The sequence below is a fragment of the Equus asinus genome, chromosome 11 (genome assembly GCF_041296235.1).
Source record: "Equus asinus isolate D_3611 breed Donkey chromosome 11, EquAss-T2T_v2, whole genome shotgun sequence".
In the NCBI taxonomy this organism is placed as follows: domain Eukaryota; kingdom Metazoa; phylum Chordata; class Mammalia; order Perissodactyla; family Equidae; genus Equus; species Equus asinus.
Window position 1 is genome coordinate 65854712 of NC_091800.1, and position 20097 is coordinate 65874808.

At 39.5% G+C, this 20097-nt stretch overlaps 1 protein-coding gene across 5 annotated transcripts in view; it reads left to right on the forward strand.

Annotated features, from left to right (window-relative positions):
* The first annotated feature begins 672 nt into the window (after positions 1-672).
* GPC5 (glypican 5) overlaps positions 673-20097 on the forward strand; it is a 1278940-nt gene continuing 1259515 nt past the window's right edge. For 4 of the 5 annotated variants that reach the window (XM_070520036.1, XM_070520037.1, XM_044779825.2 and 1 more), the window contains exon 1: positions 686-1263. In XM_070520036.1, the coding sequence (XP_070376137.1) occupies positions 1098-1263 (166 nt within the window). In that variant the 5' untranslated portion in view covers positions 686-1097. Of the gene's footprint in view, positions 1264-20097 lie in introns of all 5 variants that reach the window. The other variant, XM_044779824.2, reaches the window with a different exon arrangement.

Consider the following 20097-nt stretch of genomic DNA (forward strand, 5'->3'; position numbering starts at 1 on the left):
TCTTACCTTAGTAGTTCTTTGTGAAATGTTTTAAAGAAATTCCAGAAGTGGTAATACTCAGCTGGGCCCTGTAGATACAAAGTGCTGAAGCAAAATATGATGCTAAAGTGTGATAAGAGAATAAACTGGACTTCGCTGTGATAATCAGGGTGTGATAAGGTTTGAGTGCAATTCTTCTGAATTTTTAAATTCTTTCAGAAAACGTAGTTAATGTCACAGAAAAATGTTCCAAAGCAGTAACATAAAGCAATTTTTAAAAAGTAACTTCTCATGTACACTCTTTTAAAATGTGGTAAGTGCTATCAAGTCTCTTAGTTGGGATCTTTAACTATATATAGTTTTTGCCTTTCGTATTGTGCCCAGATCCCATTTTATGTAATTTGAATACAAATTCCTATGTATTGAGGACCTTGATTCATAGGTTCCATTCATTTTAGTTCCAGTTGGTGTTTGTCATCCCTTTTCTCCTGTCAGCCTCTTCATACATTCGCTCTTCTTTTCATCACACTGTTGTTCCCAAGAATGGACTGGGGTTCATTTTATTTATTTGTTTCTTCGCTCCAGGCAGCGCGGCTCTGATCTCTGTCCAGCGTGGGCCCGGCATTGACAGCAGCTGGCGGGTGCGGCCCTGGGCAACGGCGCCGGGGGCGTGGCATGGAGGGGGCGTGGCCTGGCGGCGGGGCGGGGCTTGACTGGGGCGGGGCGGGGTTTGCCCGCGGAGCTCGGCGGGCGGGCGCGTCTCAGGTTGGCAGCTTCCAGCCGAGCCGGCGGCTACGGCTGCGGTGGCCAGAGCCAGATGCTCGCGGACTCCGTGCGGCCCCAGCCGTTCTTCTTGTCCGCGCAGCGCCAGCTTCCTCGCCCGAGAGGGAGACCCGGCGGCGCTCTGCCCGAGGACTCTGGTGTCTCAGCCTCAGGGTTCCTCCGGTGAAAGCCAAGCGCTCCCAGGTGAAGCCAGCATCCCAAAGCGGTCCCGGAACGCTCGCCGCCAGATCGCACCTCTTGGGAACCTCGACCGCTGAGCCTTTTCCAGCGCCTGCACCGCGGGGCGCGCGGGGAGAGTGGGGTCCACAGCCGGGGAAGGGGGGACCAGGACATCGATGATGGATGCACGGACCTGGCGCGTGGGCTGTCGCTGTCTCCTCCTTCTGGCTCTCGTCGGGTCTACCCGAAGCGAGGGCGTGCAGAGCTGCGAAGAAGTTCGGAAAGTTTTCCAGTGGCGCCTCGCGGGAGCTGTCAAGGGGCTGCCGGATTCGCCGCGGCCAGGTAAGGCGCGGCTGGCAGGCGCGGGGCAGTGCGCCTGGGCGCGGGCCGGGGTGTCCTGAGGGCCGGCCCTGCGCAACCCAGGCTCGGGGGTGGTCCTTCGTGGGAAGATGACCTTTCAGGCTCTCCGGCCGTGCAAAGTGAACCCGGGGGAGGCCTTGGGGAAGCTTGGTGTGAACATCCCGAGCGCGGCGCAGCTCCGGGGACTCCCTGCCTGTGCCTGCGGCTAAGCCGAGCTCTGGCCGTTTGCTTCCCGCCGGGCGCTTAGCCTCGGCGATGCGTTGGAAGAGGCCAGGAAAGCTGCCAGCTGGGGACGGCGCGCCCTGCCCGCCTTCTCTTCCGAGTGGGAATTTCTCCAGGGCCCCGCCGGGGGGCCTCGGTTTGCTGCTTTCTCGTCTGGTGGACGGAGTTGGGTTGGTCTCTCCAAGTTTGATACTAAAACCACAACCCTGCGTTATCCTTTTTTGTTGGAGAACGGTGCACTGACGAGGGCAGCCGGTCTCCTCTGTGGTTAAGACTCGGACCCCGTACACCCACACTGGCGTGGCCCTCAGCCTCCCTTCCGCGCCCTGGCACCAAGCCCTTTTTGCTGGAACCTGGACTACCCTGTGTGTCGCTCGGAACCAGCGGGTAGTTTCCACACCTGAAAGGTGTGTCGGCAACAGGCAATCACACTAAATGTATTAGGGAGCCACTTAACGCGGATGAAATGTGCCGGGGATCGAAGGGGAAAGAGTACGGTGAGTGGGGCCAGTGTAGAGTCCGCTTCCCGTCGGCGCCTCTTGCCCGCGCCATTCCCCCTGCTCCCCGCCCCACAGCGCAGGTGTCCCTTTGCGGGCGGGAGTTCCCGTTCCCCTGCGGTCTGGAGAACGGGTCTGCGTTGTCAAACGCTGTAGCAGGTGTCTGGAGCTAAGCTCTTACTGAAGCAATTCACCCTGACTAGGAAGCCAACGCGGAGGAATGCTGTAAGCTTATTGGTTGAACAAAGAACTTGTGAAGGTGGCCTGGGTGTAAAATCCATCCTTTGCCCGAGTTTTTAGGGTGAGACTTGCTCTTAGTACTATGGGGCTGTAGGTATTTTGTTTGATTGCTTTGCTCGTTGTGGACTCAGTTCTCAAGTCATCCCACAAGGAAAATCTGGGCGTTTGGGAACACTGAGTCCATTTTGGTTTACATGACCAGGCTTTTAAACAAACACAGGAAAATTTATTTGAATACCTATTCGGCTCTAGTTGCTTTTTCTATGCTACTTGAAACAACATAGTTGATATTCTCAGTGTAGGGCAATTCTTCTGTCCTCAAACAATAGTACCCCCTTATAAACCTGTTTCCTTATTTTGGTGCATTCTTTTCATTAAAAAAGAAACTTGACTCATCAGTAGTTAATACCACTAAAGCGGGTGTGTGTGTTGGGGAGAGGGATGCAGAGAGGGCGTTGAGCTGGGGAATCCTCACCTCCATTATTACATTTTGCCCCAAATGTCATAATTTTGGCTACATTCAGGGAATATTGACAGCTCCCCAGTAAGGCCTTGATTTCACCGCCTCTCATATCACTATTTCTGGTACCTGCTGCGTGCAACTCATTGACTAAAAGGTGTTACATTTCTGGAACCTTGTGTATGCCATGTCTTCTGAAGAGGAACTTCCCAGAGTATCAATCACTGGCATAGCATTTTACCAGGATGTAAGGGGACACTGAAGCTCTGCCCTACAGAGAAGGAAATGGTTGTACTTATTTGCATTGGATACACATGAGACACAAAAAGAGCCAGGATGGCAAGCACCTACTTTTCTAGAATATTCTGGATTGTTTCCCCACTGCTGGTACTTTCCTTTTTCTGTGGCCTAACCGAATGTCGGAGGAATCACAGCGGCCCCTCCTGAAGGGGCCTGGCAGGACTGCGCTCTTAGAGACGTCACTGGTGCTGGTGAAAAGAAGTGCTAAATTCTTTTCATATTTACCTTAAGAAAAAGTCACATGAAAGTATTATTCTGAATTAGAATCCCCCAATAAACGGCATTTGCAGATGAATTTGATATAATTCTGAATTTTTCTTTTCTCTGTACTGTCATTGTTTTATTTGAGTAATTAAATGTGATATTAAACTGTTTTTGTTAACATTGATGTTTCTCTTCTTCCCATTGAAAAATCTCATTCCCAAAACCACAATACCACACACTCCATAAATGCTTTTGTTTTTGTATTTATCTATGATCTATAATATTTAGCTTGATAATGTATAGTAGTTGGCTATCTTGTTTTCTAAAATTATCCTCAATCTCAAGAGAGAACATAGTCAATAGCTAAGTAGTCATCCTCACATCAGAGTACAAATATTAATATTCTTTATAACAAATGTGTGTATTTAGCACATAGGCTTTCATTGACTAAAACTAATACATTTAAATTTGTTATTTGTTTTCTTTAAAAGTTTGTTTTTTTAGTGCTTTCTTGCGTTTCTTGTCCACAAGTGGTTAATTTCTGAGATGTCTAGCCAAAATGCCATTTTTATAATATAAGCAGGTAGAATAACTTTTTACAGTTTATTCCTACCTTTGTGACATTTATGTCTTCTGAAAATGATGTTACCCAACTTGAAATTAATAAAATGGTGAGAACAGCCATGTAAGCTGTTTCTCAGATTCCCCTCACTTTTGTTCTCTTCCCTGCTCCAATTCTTTTAAGCCCGTTGAGCTCCTAAGGATGTTTGGATGAGAAATGTAAAAAAGGAGAGAAGGTGTAAATGTGATTAGAATTACAGATTTCCCTGTGTTCTGATTTTATTTCCTAAGTAGTAGTCAAGGTGCCCTTTGCTCTTGTTTATTTTATTCAGAAAAGAACTGTTAGGGAAAGTGTCTTTTAAAGGTCCTTTTATTTTTATTTTATTTATTGGGCAGGAAGGATACTGCTTTCCCATTGAAATTCTCTTCACACATGCTTGTTCACACATGCATTAGTATTTCCTTTTTTAAAGAAAATAATTTAGAAAGGAGAAGCTTATAAAAAAATCCAAGACTACATTCAGATAATTTATATTCCAACTAGTTTTTAAAATGTGGATGTTCCTTGATACAGAGAGAAGTTTGTGAAAGATAACTTTTTTTGATAGCTTTTGGCTATAAATGGGATAATAAAAATAAACTTGATGTGGTAAAATGAGATTCTAATACTATTGGACACTTTAAGTACTGCTCTATAGTTTTCTTTTTTTAAGTGCTTTCTTTATAATTGATTTTTATAATCACTTCAAGGACAGTGTTTTTTCATTCTCATGCCTAAGATCTGCCTGGTAACCTCAGAGTTTGGAATTATGGACATCAGGGTTTCAGAACTTGGTTTGGCCACCTGTAGCTCTGTGTTCTAGGTTACTCATTTATCCTCTTTGAACTTCTGTTTCCTCATCTGTAAAATGGAATATTTGCTCTTAAAGGATTGTTACTTAAATGAGATGCAATGATATACGTATGTAAAATAGCACAGATCCAGGCACATAGTAAGTGCTCAAAAATGTGTTACTGTCATTACAGTTTTTATTTGGGGTCTTGATTTTTTTTGTGAGGAAGATTGTCTCTGAGCTAACATCTGTGCCCATCTTCCTCTATTTTGTATGTGGGATGCAGCCACAGCATGGCTTGATAAGCGGTGCATAGGTCTGTGCCCAAGATCAGGCTGCAAACTGTGAACTTAACAATTATGCCACTGGGCTGGCCCCTTGGGCTCTTGATTTTAACTGGACTTGGCCTTTAAGGGTGAAATTTTAATTTTAAATCTCTATATATCAGAAGATTTTTTTAAAATAATAACTAGTTTTTTTTAAAGTCAAATAATTGTTTCTAAAATTGGGAAATACGTTTTTACCTGAAATGGTATTTATTAGGTTATGGTTAATATTTTTTTTCTTTTCATGAACTAATGGAACTCTAAGAAACATATGAGGCTGCTCCACTGCTGGCAGCAGCACCCACCACCACTGCCTCTACTGCCACTGTCACCATTCCACTGTCTGTGTTCAGGGAGATGGCATAGTACATACAAGGTGGTTAAGGGATTCACATAATTGGATGACTGGTGGCCATAGTCACTCATTGACAGTAATCTCAAATTGGGACTCTTGTTTCTCATGGACTAGCTCCTTTTGCTGCTTGAGTTTTGAATTTCCAAAGCCGTGAAAGGGACCCATCATCTGATGTTGGGGCAGAATTTTCATATCAGAATTGTCCTGTGTTGAAGCCCACCAGCCAGCCAAGAAACACCAGAAACAAACCTATAGTCAAACAAATTAGCTTCCTTTTGCTTGCTACAACGAGGGAGATCGCACCCCACAAGAGCTACAGGTGTCTTGGTAAAAGACAGTTAGAGGGGCTTTTTATAGGATTAGGGCTTGTGCTGGATAGTTATCAGGAGAGTTTAATGAAGCAGGCAATTGAGGAATTGAGCGTCTTTGTAATTTATCTATGTGTTAGGAAGATTAAGGTGGGGGTGGCTGTCGATAATGAAGAAGCAGTAGTCACTCTTGGTCAAAAGAGGGGCATGTTTAGTCATTTTTGTGGTTGCGGAGTGTCCTTGTGGTTATCCTGTGGCACCACAGGTCTCAAGTGGTTTTGTCTCATCATTGTTTTTTTATTCTGTGCTTGTTGTCTGTGTTGAGTTGTAAACATCAAGACCTAGTTCCAGTGTCAGGGCAGCTTGACACTTTCCCCTCTGGAAAATCCAGTGTGTGCTTTGATGTCTAAGATAATCATGTGTTTCATTTTTATCCTGGGTTTTCTTAAAGCTTAATGATAGGGAAGCCAGTATAATTTTCTACTTTGGGTCCAAGAGTATGACTGTCCCTCAGGGGCCTGATTGTACTAATCACACCCTATTCCCTCAATTTACTAACAAATATAAGTGTTGTGTGTGTGTCTTCATCTTCCGTCCATCCCACAATGTTAGTTCCTTTTTGCCAAGTGTCCAACATCCTATATTTGTATAATTGGCTTTAGCAAGGGTGCAGTTTGGGGAACTTAAGATAGCATTTTATAATTATTCCACCCTCCCCTCAACCATGTTTCCAGCTTGTCGAGACTTTCTGGGGTGTGGATTTTTGTCTTGTCTGTGTGTGTGTTTGTTTGTGTCTGTGTATATATAATTTGCTTTCCAGATTTGATAAGAACACCTTCTAAGTCTATAACATTTTTATCATTCATTGGCGTAAGACCTAGAGCAGCATTCCAACAACCAGTTGCCTCTCCTGAATAGATGTGTTCAAGTGGTCACTGATTTCTTCAAGAAGCCACAAATTCTTTTGTTAAAATGGAGTCATCAGAGACTTCAATCATATGAGTTGTTGAAATAGATTGTCTGCAAATGTGCTACCTGGTATACTTGGTTAAGTAACAGTAGCAGTTAATTTTAATATAGCATAGCCATTTTCCATATCTGTCTTTCTTTTATAAAAGCCTGAACTTCAACTAGAAGAAAAGACAAGACTCATTGTGCCCTCAATTCTCCCACTTTTCAGCTTTAGCAATTTCAAATTTCACTAATGATACTGCTAAAATTATCCTAAAATTATTAGTCTTGTTCTATGAATCACAATAAATAGACAGCTTTTGATTAGCCATATCAGGTTCACATATGGCTGCCATGTAAGTTAAATGTGGAATGCACTTTTATAGAAAGAAAATGAGATTTTGTACTTTCATGTTTCTATGAAAGAATACACATTCTCTTGAAAATTTAACGTACTGAAAATAATTTTACCATCCAGAAAAAGCCACCAGTGACCCTTGCATTATCTTTTCAATACCCTCATCAATCCTCTGCTAAGCACATAAACATTTTTTGAAAGAATGTAGAATCACTTCATCTTTCTTTGTGACTAATTATGACAGATCAGTATTTCTCATGACATTAAACATCCTTCTAAGCAATTTTTTTTAGTGACTGTAGAGTATTTCACTGAATCACTGAACCATAAATTGAATTCTCCTTTGTTGTTGGAAATATAGGCTTCCAATATTCACTGTCATTAAGTCCCATAGCTAAGGACAGGAAAGGGTAAATGTGCTGACTCTTACCCCACCCACAGCTTTGCACATGCTCTATAGTCATTCTCCGTTAGGGTTTTTCAGTGTCAGCACCATTGACCTTTGGGGCTGGATAATTCTTTGTTGTGTGGGGGATGGAGAGGGTGCTGTCTTGTGCTGGTAGGATGTTAGAAGCCTCCCTGACCTTCACCCACTAGACGCCAGTAGCATTATTCTCCCCTTCCCAGCCTTGACAAGCAAAACGTCTCCAGACATTGCTGAATGTCCCATGGGAGGCAAGATTGTCCTGGTTGAGAACCACTGGCATAAACCATCCAACTTATGTTCTCGATATCTCTCTCTCTCTCACTCTCTCTCTCTCTCTCTCTCTCACTCTCTCTCTCTCTCTCTCTCTCACACACACACACACACACACACATATCATATGGCGGGCTTGTTTGCATGCTTCAGGTCTCAGCTTAAATGTCAGCCCTTCAGAGAGGCCTTTCTCAAGGTTCACCGAACTATGTTCCCTCAGTTATTTCTGTAGAATTCCTTTTGTTTCTTTCATGGCACTTACCATGGTGCCATATTTCTTCTCTTGCTACTTACTGTTGATCTTTCACCACTGGATTGTGTGCATGATGAGAACAGAGAACATGTCTACCAGGGCCAGTTTCACAGGCATGGGACTTGCGCAGTCACACAGGGTCCCACACTCAGAAGGGCCCCATGCTTAGTTTAATGTTCTGCCATCACCATCTTGAAGTCTGAACAAAGAGTCCTGCATTTTCTTTTGCATCGGGCCCTGGAAATTATGTAGCCAGTCCTGTTGTGTACCTTGCTCACTGTAGTATACTTGGTGCCTAGAATAGTGCCTGGCACAGAATAAGAGCTGAATTATTTGTTGAGTAATTTAGTAAAGCTTCCAGGAGCATCTTACTACATCTTTGGAACCTCTCTAGAATTCTGAAGTTAAACTCCAAAAGTCAGTCCAGGATATTGAACATCCAAGATTCTGCTATCAATATACGATGACATTTTTTTATGCTTTATGATGTTATATAAATGGGTTAAAGATTGGCCCCTGTGTTTTTTACTTCTTCACAGCAGATTGGGACTGTTAGCCCCAAGCCCGCCAGTGCCAAACTCAGTTGTTTACATATCCAGTTGCTTTAAGTTTAGCTCCAGTAAGCATATTTTTAGGCATTTGGAGCCTACCTGCTTTGCATACCCCACAAAACTGAACCTAACGTCTGCTAGCCATAGCTAAAACAAGCTCTGGGGCTGTAAAAGACCCCAAGGTGCTGCTGCCCTTGGAAGCTCTCTGACTCAGAGACTTGCCATCTTGCTGCTGAGTGATATCACCTAAACAGGTGAGCCCCTCTCCAATTCCCGTCTCTCCTGGCAGTTCCCTTGCCTTCTATCTCTTCTGGGGGGTGGTCCTCACCACTGTCTCTGGAAGGTCTCTGCTGTGAGGGACATCCACTTTCATGGAACCTGTCAAAGTGCCACCCAAATAAAGTGCGCTGTATCACACTGCCGTCTTGATGTCCTGTCTTTTTCTTGTTCAGCCCTGAAATCCTCAAACTCATCACATATAGATCAATACTTGTTATTTCTAGTGTAATGGAGCAATTCAGAGCAGCAGTACCGATTTTAAATCTATTTCTTTCCCTCTACTAGACTATAGACTACTTGAGAGCAGGATCTGTGATAGATTTATCATTTTGTTCTGTGATTAGGCCCAAATTAATAAATAAATGTTGATTTATAGAATTAATCTTACATGTATAGTTGCCTCATAGGCTCAATTTATTGTGTTTAGTTATATTTTCTATGCTTAATTTTAATGGAATGAGAACTGTAGAAGGTGAAGTGTTAAAAAATATGATCTGATCTGGGCTCAGTTGTGTTGTTGAGTAAATGGTTTTTGTGGTTTTAATATTTTTTTGTGTAACTCTGCCACAAATTCTATAAAGTGACCCAATTCTTTTAAGTTTAAATTTAAAGGCATTTTTTATCTACATTATCTAACAGTTTTGAAGCAGAGTAAATGGATTGTCGAATAAATGTCTGGAAGAAAGTTTCCTCAAATGTCCTACAAGGAAGGAAGATGATTTAACATTTAAGTGATTCATTTGCACAGTTTTTATTGTCATATGGACAGTGTGACTTATCTGCCTTAGAACATTCATTGATATGTCATTGGGAGAATGGAGAAAAATAAAGATGATAAAATGTAATTTACGTGTGGCTCTGGATTGATTGGGTTGTGTTTTATTTGAATATATTTCTTGCAAAATGATTTCTTTCCACGAGGACATTAATAGTAAGGAAATTGAAAATGATTCAGTTTTCCATCTCCCACCCTTGTTAATTCCATGTTGGGAGTAATGCACATATCACTTATCTGTATAATTATTCCGGAGCTGGAAATTGTTTATTAAAGGACACTGACCTGGGGTCCAGACTCCATGCAGACCAGGTAGAGAGACCACAGCCTTTCAGAATATGCAAACTAATACTTGACGCTAAATCACAAAACATGAGATATAGTAGTAGGTATAATCTGTCTCTAAAGTATTTCCAACAATTCCAATTTTAGAAATACCTGGTCTTTAAGACTTCTTTTCAGTGATGCCTTAGAAAATTTTTTTTCTGTATAGAGTGTGGTTGGCTATTTATTTAAGGTGTCTTACAAGAAGTATTTGGAAACTTTCCCCTAGAAGAATTATTTAAGCTAATGAGTCATGCATATGTTGACATGGTTCAACTGTTATGTTTCAAATACAATCATATTTGAAAGTCAGTAAACATTTCTTGTTTCATAATTTTAATTGTTGATTGCTCTTACTAGGTTAATGAGTTTGAATTACTAGTTTTCCTCTCCTGTGCTATGATAACTAAATTTATTTTAGTTTTTATGATTCTATATGGCAATATAATTAAATAATCTTTGCAGGTATGTTTTCAGAGCTCGTAGTCCTTTGCTTTTCCTTGTCTTACTGTTTTGAGGAACTTTATGATTTCTTCAATATTCATTTTGGGAGAGGGTAAGAACTGAGAAGGCAGTTGAATAAAAAAAACATCAAGAGTGTGCCTTCCTTGAAATGAATGTAAAAATTATTTCTGGATGTGCTGTTTATTATATATATCTTCTTTAAATGGAAGATTGTCAATATTAAATTACCTGTTCAGATTTATTTGCTTTTTGAACGACTCTCTTATTTAGTAAGGTTATGCCAAGTTACATTTGGTTCATTTTCTTTTGATCATTGAAAATGTCTGTGTTTAATGAGCTGAAACTGAAGTAGGTCAATAAAATGAAGAGATTAACAGTCTGTTCTCACCAGGCTTGGAATACATTTTACTCTGGGGGAAAAAAAAGTCATTTTTAAAAAAGATTTTTTGATCAACTTGAAAGCTGAAGGAAATAGGAATAACAATGAAAGAGTCAAGAAACTGAGAAATCTAGAGTTCTTCAGGGTACTATTTGTCAGCTGAAGATATGTGGATATGTGTTTGTATAGTTAAGAGCTTCAGTTATGAAACAAAGCTAAATTTTACTTTTTACTTTTATAAGTTTAGAGGAACAAACATGCTTCAAATTAAATTAAAATATTAAATTATTGTATATTTAATATTTGATTCATCTTTGGAGATATCTTACATACAAAATAAGGAACAATAGTAGATGTAGCAAAGGATTGGAATGTCTTAAGGTAAATGGGACGAGCAGACATTTTAACTTAGTTTGTCTCATCCTATGGTCACATATTTTAGTGAATAACAGTGAATTTATAGTTTTGAAATAGCTTAGTCTTGACTCTATCACTTATTAGCAATGCGACCTTTAGCAAACAACTCAATCTCTCAGAAAATGTTTTTCTTTCTTCACAGCGAGAGCGATAGAGGCCTGTTCCTTTTCCCTTTCAGTGTTTTTTGTGGACCACATGGTATGGTGAAAAAGCTTTGTGAACAGTAATATAATCTACAAATGCTGCATAATTAATTCTATTACAAATGTTCTTAGATACAAAATTCTTTATGCTGGATCAGCGAGCAGGCAAAGAAATTATAGTAGAAATCCATTTCCTTCATGCTGGTAAAACACCAAACTGTCAAATATTTTTCTCCCATCACTCACCCTCAAGGTATTAATCCTGCAGTCTTGGAAACATTGTCCATGTTTTCATTCTTTATTTTAGTTAGTAAATTAAATAACTTATTATTTTCAATTTAATTCTATGATAAAATCAAATTTGTTTATTTGTATTATATAGTTTAAGAACTAAAGACTGGCCTTTGTAAAATAATGTTACTTAAGCTAATTCAATTAAGACCAAGAGGGAGGTCCTTTGCCTGGGAATGTGCTGAGTAAACGGGAGCAGGGATAGGCTCTACAACATATCATTGGCTTTATCAGGTGAGTAGGCTTTAAATATCTACTCTGTTTTATCATGTTTCTGTATGGCTTAGTCCTGATGGGTCTTTGTGTGTCCCCTGGATTGAGGATAAGAACTGTTCTTCCCTATGAAAGGCACAGAGGTGGAGTGTGCTGGCAAGTCTCTTTGCCCCCTCAGATGGACTCTCCACTGGCTCTGCTCCTGGACTATATCAATGGGCATTCTTGCCCCTGACAGTCAATGGGAATCAATGGCTGGAGTAGAAGACTGGGCAAGCAGGGTGTGGTGGTTCCCAGATCTCGCCTTGCAGAGTCACTACAGGCTGGCAATGTCCCTTTACTTAAGCACAAGCTCCTGTCAGGTGACCTCACAAGTCTTTCTGGATTCTGGTAACTGCTTTCTCCTCTTGCCCACCTAAAAGGTAGTAATGGCTTCTTCTCCACAGTTTTTAGCTGGGGAGTACTGCAGTATCCCTTGTAGTTTTCCTATATCCTGCCTTTCATAAAAATTTTATTAAGTAATCCTATTTGAGAGTACCAATCTATTTTCTTCCAGGATCCCGTATGATAAAATTTTATGTACTTTAGATATTTAAGCCCACAGCTTTCAGAGATAATTTGATTTGTAATTAAAATAGGTAGAAACATAAATATGTTCTAGAGTTAATTTATAAATGTTTTTAGAAGTTCCAGCTGATGAATTCTCTACTCACGTTCAGTTGCCTTGTGATCATGCTTTTGTTAATTAATTCTTTCTTTCCCTCCCTTTTATGAAGAATAACTCTTTAGGTTTCAGTTGGAAATACGACTAAATTGATAACACCCTGGAATAACCCAGTAGTTTAAACCCCATCCACTGCATCAATTGAACCAATCATCAAATTCTCGTAGATTCTTTTTCACAAATGTCCCTATGATTTCTCTATCTGCCATCGTTGCCAACGCCATACTTTAACCTAGTGTCTTTTTGTGGCTGGATTTAGTAGGCCTACATCTACTCTTGGTCCTTGACAGTCCTTTTCCCAGTTGATTCTCAATCGAGTTCCCAATAAAACTAAATCTTATCTTTATTTCTTGTGTTAAATCCTCCAATAATTTCCCATTGCTTTTCTTAAAAAAAAAGAATATGATTATATTTGAACATGTAACTTCTGTATAATTAAAAAAATAATGTAAACATCACAGTGAAATAAATGGGGGAGAAAACCCTATGGCATTTCATCTGTAATGCACAGCAACCAAACGGTTGGCATCCTTAATCATAAATGAACTTTTATAAATTGGTAACAAAGACAGTAATATTCCAAGTGAAATGAAAAAAGAACATAGATGAAATTCAAATAATATAGATGACTAATCAGGATATGTGAAGATGACTGAGCTCAACATTAACAGGGGAAAAACAATTTCTTAGGAATACCGCATTGTTAAAGATTAAAAATATCTAATGACATGATATCTAATGTTCCCATGATTGTAGGAAATAGAGTACTCTCATCTACTAATACTGAGAGGAGACTGTTGAAGACTGTCTCTGCATTCGGGGGAATTCTGCAGTTATCACTCAAAATTTAAATTTTATATATCTTTTGCCTAGCAATTCCAATTTATAGGAAAGGGTTACACAAAGTAATTGGGTAAAGTTAAACAAATGTGTATATATTCATTACACAGAAAATTTGCAGCAAATATAAATGTCTATTAAATGATAAATTATTAATCATGTGGATATTAAACCAAGAGAGGTAAATTGTTATAATGAAAGTACAATAAGTGACTTATGACATTATTGAAAGGAAAAAGGAAACTATGGCCCAACAAAAATAAAAGAAAAGAAAATAAAAGGAACATACTTGTGTGTCAATTTATGGTACCCCAAAACAAAGTGCACAAAATACCATTAATAGTAGATAGCCTTGAATTAGGAGGAGGAAAAAGCAGTTAAGAAATAAAAATATTATACTTCAAGTATTTCTCTGTCTTTTGAATTCTTGAAAAAGATGAATTTTTTTTAATGAATCAGAATTTTAAATTTACCCTGTGATAAGTGAAATTTACAAATGAATGTGATTTACCCTTAGAGGAACACTGAGATGAAGCTTTTACAATTCTGCCATCCTGGGCTTCTTTGTGTAACAATGCCTTCGGGCTTCCTGGGCTTTTGTCTAATGGCAGCAATGAAAACAGACAATCCCCCTTGCTCTTTATCCTAATAGTCTTGACTTTCTGGTAGCTTCTTGGCCCCCTCATGCCCCGGCTCCTTCTTCTGCTTCATAAGCTCTCCTTCTCCCCATTTGGAAGGGTCAGTTTTTGATCCTGAGCTACCATGAGTAAAACTTGTTCCTCACACATTATCCCTGGAACTACTGAGGTGTTCTAAACTAACTTCAGAGCTAGGAATTATTTCTAAAGTTCTGTCTGAATCAGAGTACCTAAATTATGGCTATGTCTTTAAAGGTAAATAGAAACATCATTTCTCTCTTGGACTATTATCATAGTTTGTTGGTCTTGCTTCCAGTTTTGTCTTCATTGGAAGGCATTTTCCATAGTGTTTCAAAGGTGATGTTCCTAAGTGATAAACCTGAGAGCATTGACCTGCTAAACTACTTCACACTTTGAGATTCAGGTAACGGAAACTCAACTAAAATTGTCTTACGCTATAAAAGAAATGCATGGAAAGTATATGGAGGCATCTCAAGGGATAGCGAAGACAAAGGAAGGGCAGAGATGCAGATGGTCTAAAGAAATGAAGATTGGGATTAGAATGTTTATAAATCTCTTCCTCTTTGTGGCTTTAGGCTTTTTTCCTGTTGCACAGCAACTGCTTCATATAACATAAAATATGACTGCCATTTGGCTTCCTCCAAAAGGGAGAGACTGACCCAACTCTCTTGGTTAAAAGTTGAAAAATTTTAGAGAAAGGATCACTTTATAGAGTATGATGGTTTTTTTAACTAACTATAAAGATGAAGTCGGGGGAGGGCAAGGGGAAGGAGGAGAAAAGCTAGAAAAGCTGATCAAATCATACATACAAATCCAGAGGTGTTTGACACATGTCTTAAAACATCTTTCATGGCTCCCCAGTGATTTTGGCAAGACTCAAACTCCCATGTATTGCATTTAAATTTCTCAGTGATATAATTCCTGCCTTGTTTTCCAGTCTTGTCTCCTACGGTCCTTCCACTCTCTCCTATCCCACCTCCTGTTCAGAGAGGTCATCCACCTACCTGTGTCCTACATGTGTTTTTACTGGGTATGCAGAGAGTGCAAGGTGCGACTTCCCTTTACTTAGGGCTTGTTGTATTTGCAGTGTTGTATTTGCAAGAAACAACTTTGAAAAATTGTTAGTCCCAGGGCAAAGAGCAGGATTGTTTCAGCTTGCTATAAAAGTGGTGAATCCCCTACAAGATCGGTATTCCTCCCCTGTAATGCAATCCATTACGTGTGCAGATGTCCATCTAGAATCCCTGTGGGGCAGGGTAGCCAACATCATACTCATGCTGCTTGCTTGCTGTGCTGTGAATCTCTCATCTTCCATCAGCATCTGTGAAACAGTAACATGCTAGTGTGTTTACTTGCAGGCAGGGAAAACTCCTAGATGCTTCACAACTCCCCAACAACCTCCCCTAGGCTGCACCATACATACACCTGGCATTCCATTGCAGCCATACCTCAAAGCTTTTCGTTTCCCCAGTGAACTATACCTTTTCATACATCTTGCATATTGTTGCCTCTTTCTGAAGTATCATTTCCTCCAATTTTGTCTGACAAATTTGAGTTCAAATTTGGTTTGCTACTTATCAGCTTTGTCAACTTATACAGATTTAAGCACAAAAAAATCAATTTCTCATTTATAAAATAGGGATATTTTCTACTTTATATATATATATTTTTGGTAATGAGACTATGAAGCATCTGGTTAAAAAATTATTCAAGCTATTGCTCAAAATTTTCTCTGACCCCCTCTCTTGTCTCTCGAAGAAGAGGAAATCATTTCTTCCTCTGTGCTCCTGCAGAACTTGGTACATACTTCTTTCACAGCACTTTGTCACATTAATTAAATTTGTTACAAATGTGTTTCCTCCTACATTGAGCCCTGGAGAGACAAAACTGCATTGTATCCTTCTTGGTATCCTTAATAACCATCACAATGTCTTGTACAGAGCAGATGTTTAATCAATATTTGATGAATTCGTTTGATTTATTAATCAAAATAAAGAACAGGAAATTACTCTGCAATTTAGCGCAGGTGGAAGGAAGACTCAGCATCTCCTGAACAGTCCCCTGAGAAGGGGAACCAGGAGCCCATTTACACTACAGGGCTGCCTACTCCACCCACCACATAGACCCTTACACATTTATCAGTCTTTAAGAGGCCATTTTTAAAACTCTGGTTTAGTTGACCTTAAAAAGAATAACCAATCAAAACCCAAACTGTATCCTGCTGCATATGATTTCTATTGGCTGTTTAATTAGTGTTCTTAGCAAAAACGATCTCCCTAGCTTGGGAGAAATGCTGCATCCTGAACATGTTTCTTAAAGAGTCCCAATACATATTTGCATATTAAAGTTCTGAGAAGTACTACTCTTGAGAGAATCTGTTCACTTAATTTTTAAGAAAATAAACTTATTTGTACAGGGCAGGAGTTTTTTGACTTAGCTTGCTTTTTATCATTCCCCTGGGACATTTTTTGCTTAATACCAGTTAGAGAAGCTCCCTGAAGAAGTAGGTGGAGCAGATGGAGGGACTTAGAAGCAGAATTGTTAGAACCTTTAAAGGGGAAGGAAGAGTCTAGTGTGAGTACCAGTTTTTTTTTTATTAGAGTAGGAGGCACTCTGTAGGGGGAAAGGTATAACATTAGGCGTGTCAATATTGAGGTTGCTGTGGCATATCGAGGTGGAATGTATAATAGAGAGTGGGAAATATGGCTATAAATATCCCTTGAGAGAGTAGCGTAGATAAAGATTTGGGGCTCATTAGGTGTGTAGTGAATTCCTGGGAGTTGAAGATTGTGCAGGGACAGAACTGAGAGGCAGAACCTGGGGCAGCACAAATAATTAAACATTAGGAGAAAGAGGATAATCTATTGGTGTTTAGAAGTCAAGGAAGGGGAAGAGTTCTAAGAAATGGGGAGTAAATAGTATCAGGTTCCACAAAGAGGTCAAGAGTGATTGGAAATGGATAAGTATCTCTTGGATTTGATGACTCAAAGTTCAACAGTTACCTAGGTGTATGTATTTACGAAGAAGTTGGTAGGGTCAGAATGGAGATTGTAGGGCTATGTGAGAATGAAGTGGAAACATGATTTCAGACTACCCTTTCAAGAAGCTTAATTCTGCAGAGAAGAAGAGAAAAAGCTGGAGTAAAATTGGTCATTCTTGTGTATATGTTTGTTTTGCACAGTACACAGTTTATGAACGTGTTGATGGATTAAGAAATTGATGAATTGAGTGCACAAGAGGCAACTGAGTGAGGCAGCAACTAGGTACATAAGGCCTTTATATTTTACCATCAGTAAAATTTTGGACTTTATCCCAAGAGCAATAGAAAGCTGTGGGAAATCTTTTAGAATAAGAGCCACAATGAGATTTGCATTTTTAAAAGACCTTTCTTGTCTGTAGGGTAATCCATTTAAAACTTCCTTTCTAGATGTAAGATTAGTGTGGTGGTAGTACAGATGGAAAGAAGAAGATTGAAAAATTATTTAAGAGGTAGAATCAATATAATTATGATTTCTTTCTTCTACTTGTCTTGCAACTTCCCATATATATTTTAAGGTTTACATCTAGCTGAAATCAGTCCTGAAAGGTAAGAGGAACATACTGACCTTGGATTCATGGCTGTTTGGATAACGTTAATTATATCGCATGTTGTGTGTGGCTATTCATATGACATGTGCTTCTCACTGAATAGTTAATATATTCTTATACTGTAGGCCCCTTCTAACTATTTATTTGTGAGCGAATTATAAAACTTTTAGAGGAGCTAATAATTTGAGCCAGAAGGAGTCAAGCCATTCAGTGTCTTAATTGTTTTCAATTAGTTATAGATTTCTAGTTATGTATGTATATTTATCCTAGCCCTTCTGATAGTTTAAGTCAATGTACAAAGGTTCGTATAGTCTGCAAATAATAATGGGAAAAGGAATGTGAATCTAAGTATAGAAATAATATGAAAAATAAGTCAGGAAAATAATATGAAATCAGGTATAAGGTTAAGTTGTGAAATACATGTACATTTTAGTAGAATAAGGCGTCAACACTTGTGAGCTGGACTGAAAATTTTGGCTTAGAGTTTCCTGTTGGTCACTACAAAGAATAATGCAGCTAGTTACACGATTCAGAGCAGTTATTAGAGAGAAATAATAAGTAATTAACATCACCTTCCATAGTCATCAGGAGTGAACTAGTAAACAAAAATTTTCAAGGATTTTAAAATCATCCACATTTTTTTTTCCTGAGGAAGATTCACCCCGAGCTAACATCTGTTGCCAATCTTTCTCTTGTTTTTGCTTAAGGAAGATTAGCCCTGAGCTAACATCTGTGCCAATCTTCCTCTATTTTGTATGTGTTGCTGCCACAGCATGGCTGATGAGTGGTGTAGGTCCGTGCCCAGGATCCGAAACTGCAAAACCAGGCCGCTGAAGCAGAGGGTGCCAAACTTAACCACTATGCCACAGGGTCGGTCCCATCCACTTTTTTCTCCTAGCCTTGATTTAAAGAATCTGCTATCTTATTTTCCTGATTATTATGGGGTAGAAACTTCTCTAAGGTCATAAAGAACTCTTTACAGTTATTTTGGGATGTGATGGTTCCTTTTTTACAATTATGTACTACATTACATGCCTCTTCAGAAGTTTTATTCTAGTTGCAAAGGATAAGTATGAAGGGGATAATCAAACTTTCTAAGATAGAATTCAGAATGTTAGCAATTTTAACTTTCTTTTCCCTCTCTTGTCCTCCAAATTATGATAAAAATAACTAACGCATAAAACAGGGAAAAAAATTATATCCTTTGTTGAAAACTACAGTAGAATATTATCCAAATACCAAAGTGTTTGACAAATCTCTGCATGGTAAAGTTCATGGAAGATAAGCATAGAGGAAGCACCAGTAAGCTGACAGTTTGTCGTAACTTGTGAAGAAAAGTTATTCCAGAAATAAGAAATGTCACTCTTAATGCAGCCCTACTAACACCTACTAACTGCCCTACTAACAGCCTTTGGCTCAGAGCCATAGGGTCCACTAGGGATGGTGGGCCATGAGACACTTGATGAGAGGGAAAGTATTGATTATATCAATGTCTTCTGAAGCATGCAGATGTTGGAATTGACAAAGTACATGCATCTTAACAAGGTTGGCATGCTGAGTAAAGCAGGGCTGCTGCTAAAGTTGTTTCCAACAAAGGCAGGAATACTAGCTGGAGAAGGAAACATCACCCTGGAGACCATAAGAAACACAGTGAATAGAATTGGACAGAGCCTTGGAACTTCCTGTTCCACAGCATCTTCCTGATGGTGATCCTTCCCTCTCCTACTGGACTCCTGAGTCGCTCAGCAGTGAGGAAGCATTGCAGAAGACACTTCACAGTCCTTTCTGGGCCTGAAGGTCAAGCACAGAAATCTAAAAATTATGACAAACTCAATTGCAACTCCAAATACATCATAAAACAGATAACTTCCATAAGCATGCATGTAAAAATGGAAAACAATTGGACTTGTAAAAGACTCAGCATTTCAGTCTGAGAGATATGTAATAAAAAGAGCATCTTCTGATCTCTAATTCACATTTCCTGTTGCATTCATAAGACACAACTGCACATCTTGAAAAATAATCTGAGAACAGGAAAGGATTCTTGAAGATAAAATTCATGGTTCTCTTAAAGAATGTAGTGAAACTTATGAAAGATAGACTTGATAAAACCCGAATTACTGAATTAGAAGATATGCTGGAGCCAGCCCTCATGGCCTAGTGGTTAAAGTTTGGTGCATTCAGCTTCTGCGGCTCAGGTTCGGTTCTTGGGCATGAAACCACACCACTCGTCCGTCAGTAGCCCTGCAGTGGTGGCAGCTCACATGGAAGAACTAGAAGGATTTGTAACTAAGAAATACAGCTATGGAGTAGAGCTTTGGGGGGGGTCAAAAAAAAAAAGAGGAAGGTTGGCAACAGATGTTAGCTCAAGGTTAATCTTTCCCTACAAAAAACCCAAGAGATATACTTGAGAAATACTTTCTGAATTATGAAGGAAAGGTTAAAGGGATGTAAACTATGAACAAGAAGGATGAAAGAGTCAAAAGATCCAACGCATGATAAAAATTTCAGAATGAGAGAGAAAAGCATAGGAAAGGTAGTCTCAGATAATAGAAGAAATATTACTGAATCAAAGACTTGAAGCATTTGGAGTATAATGTTTA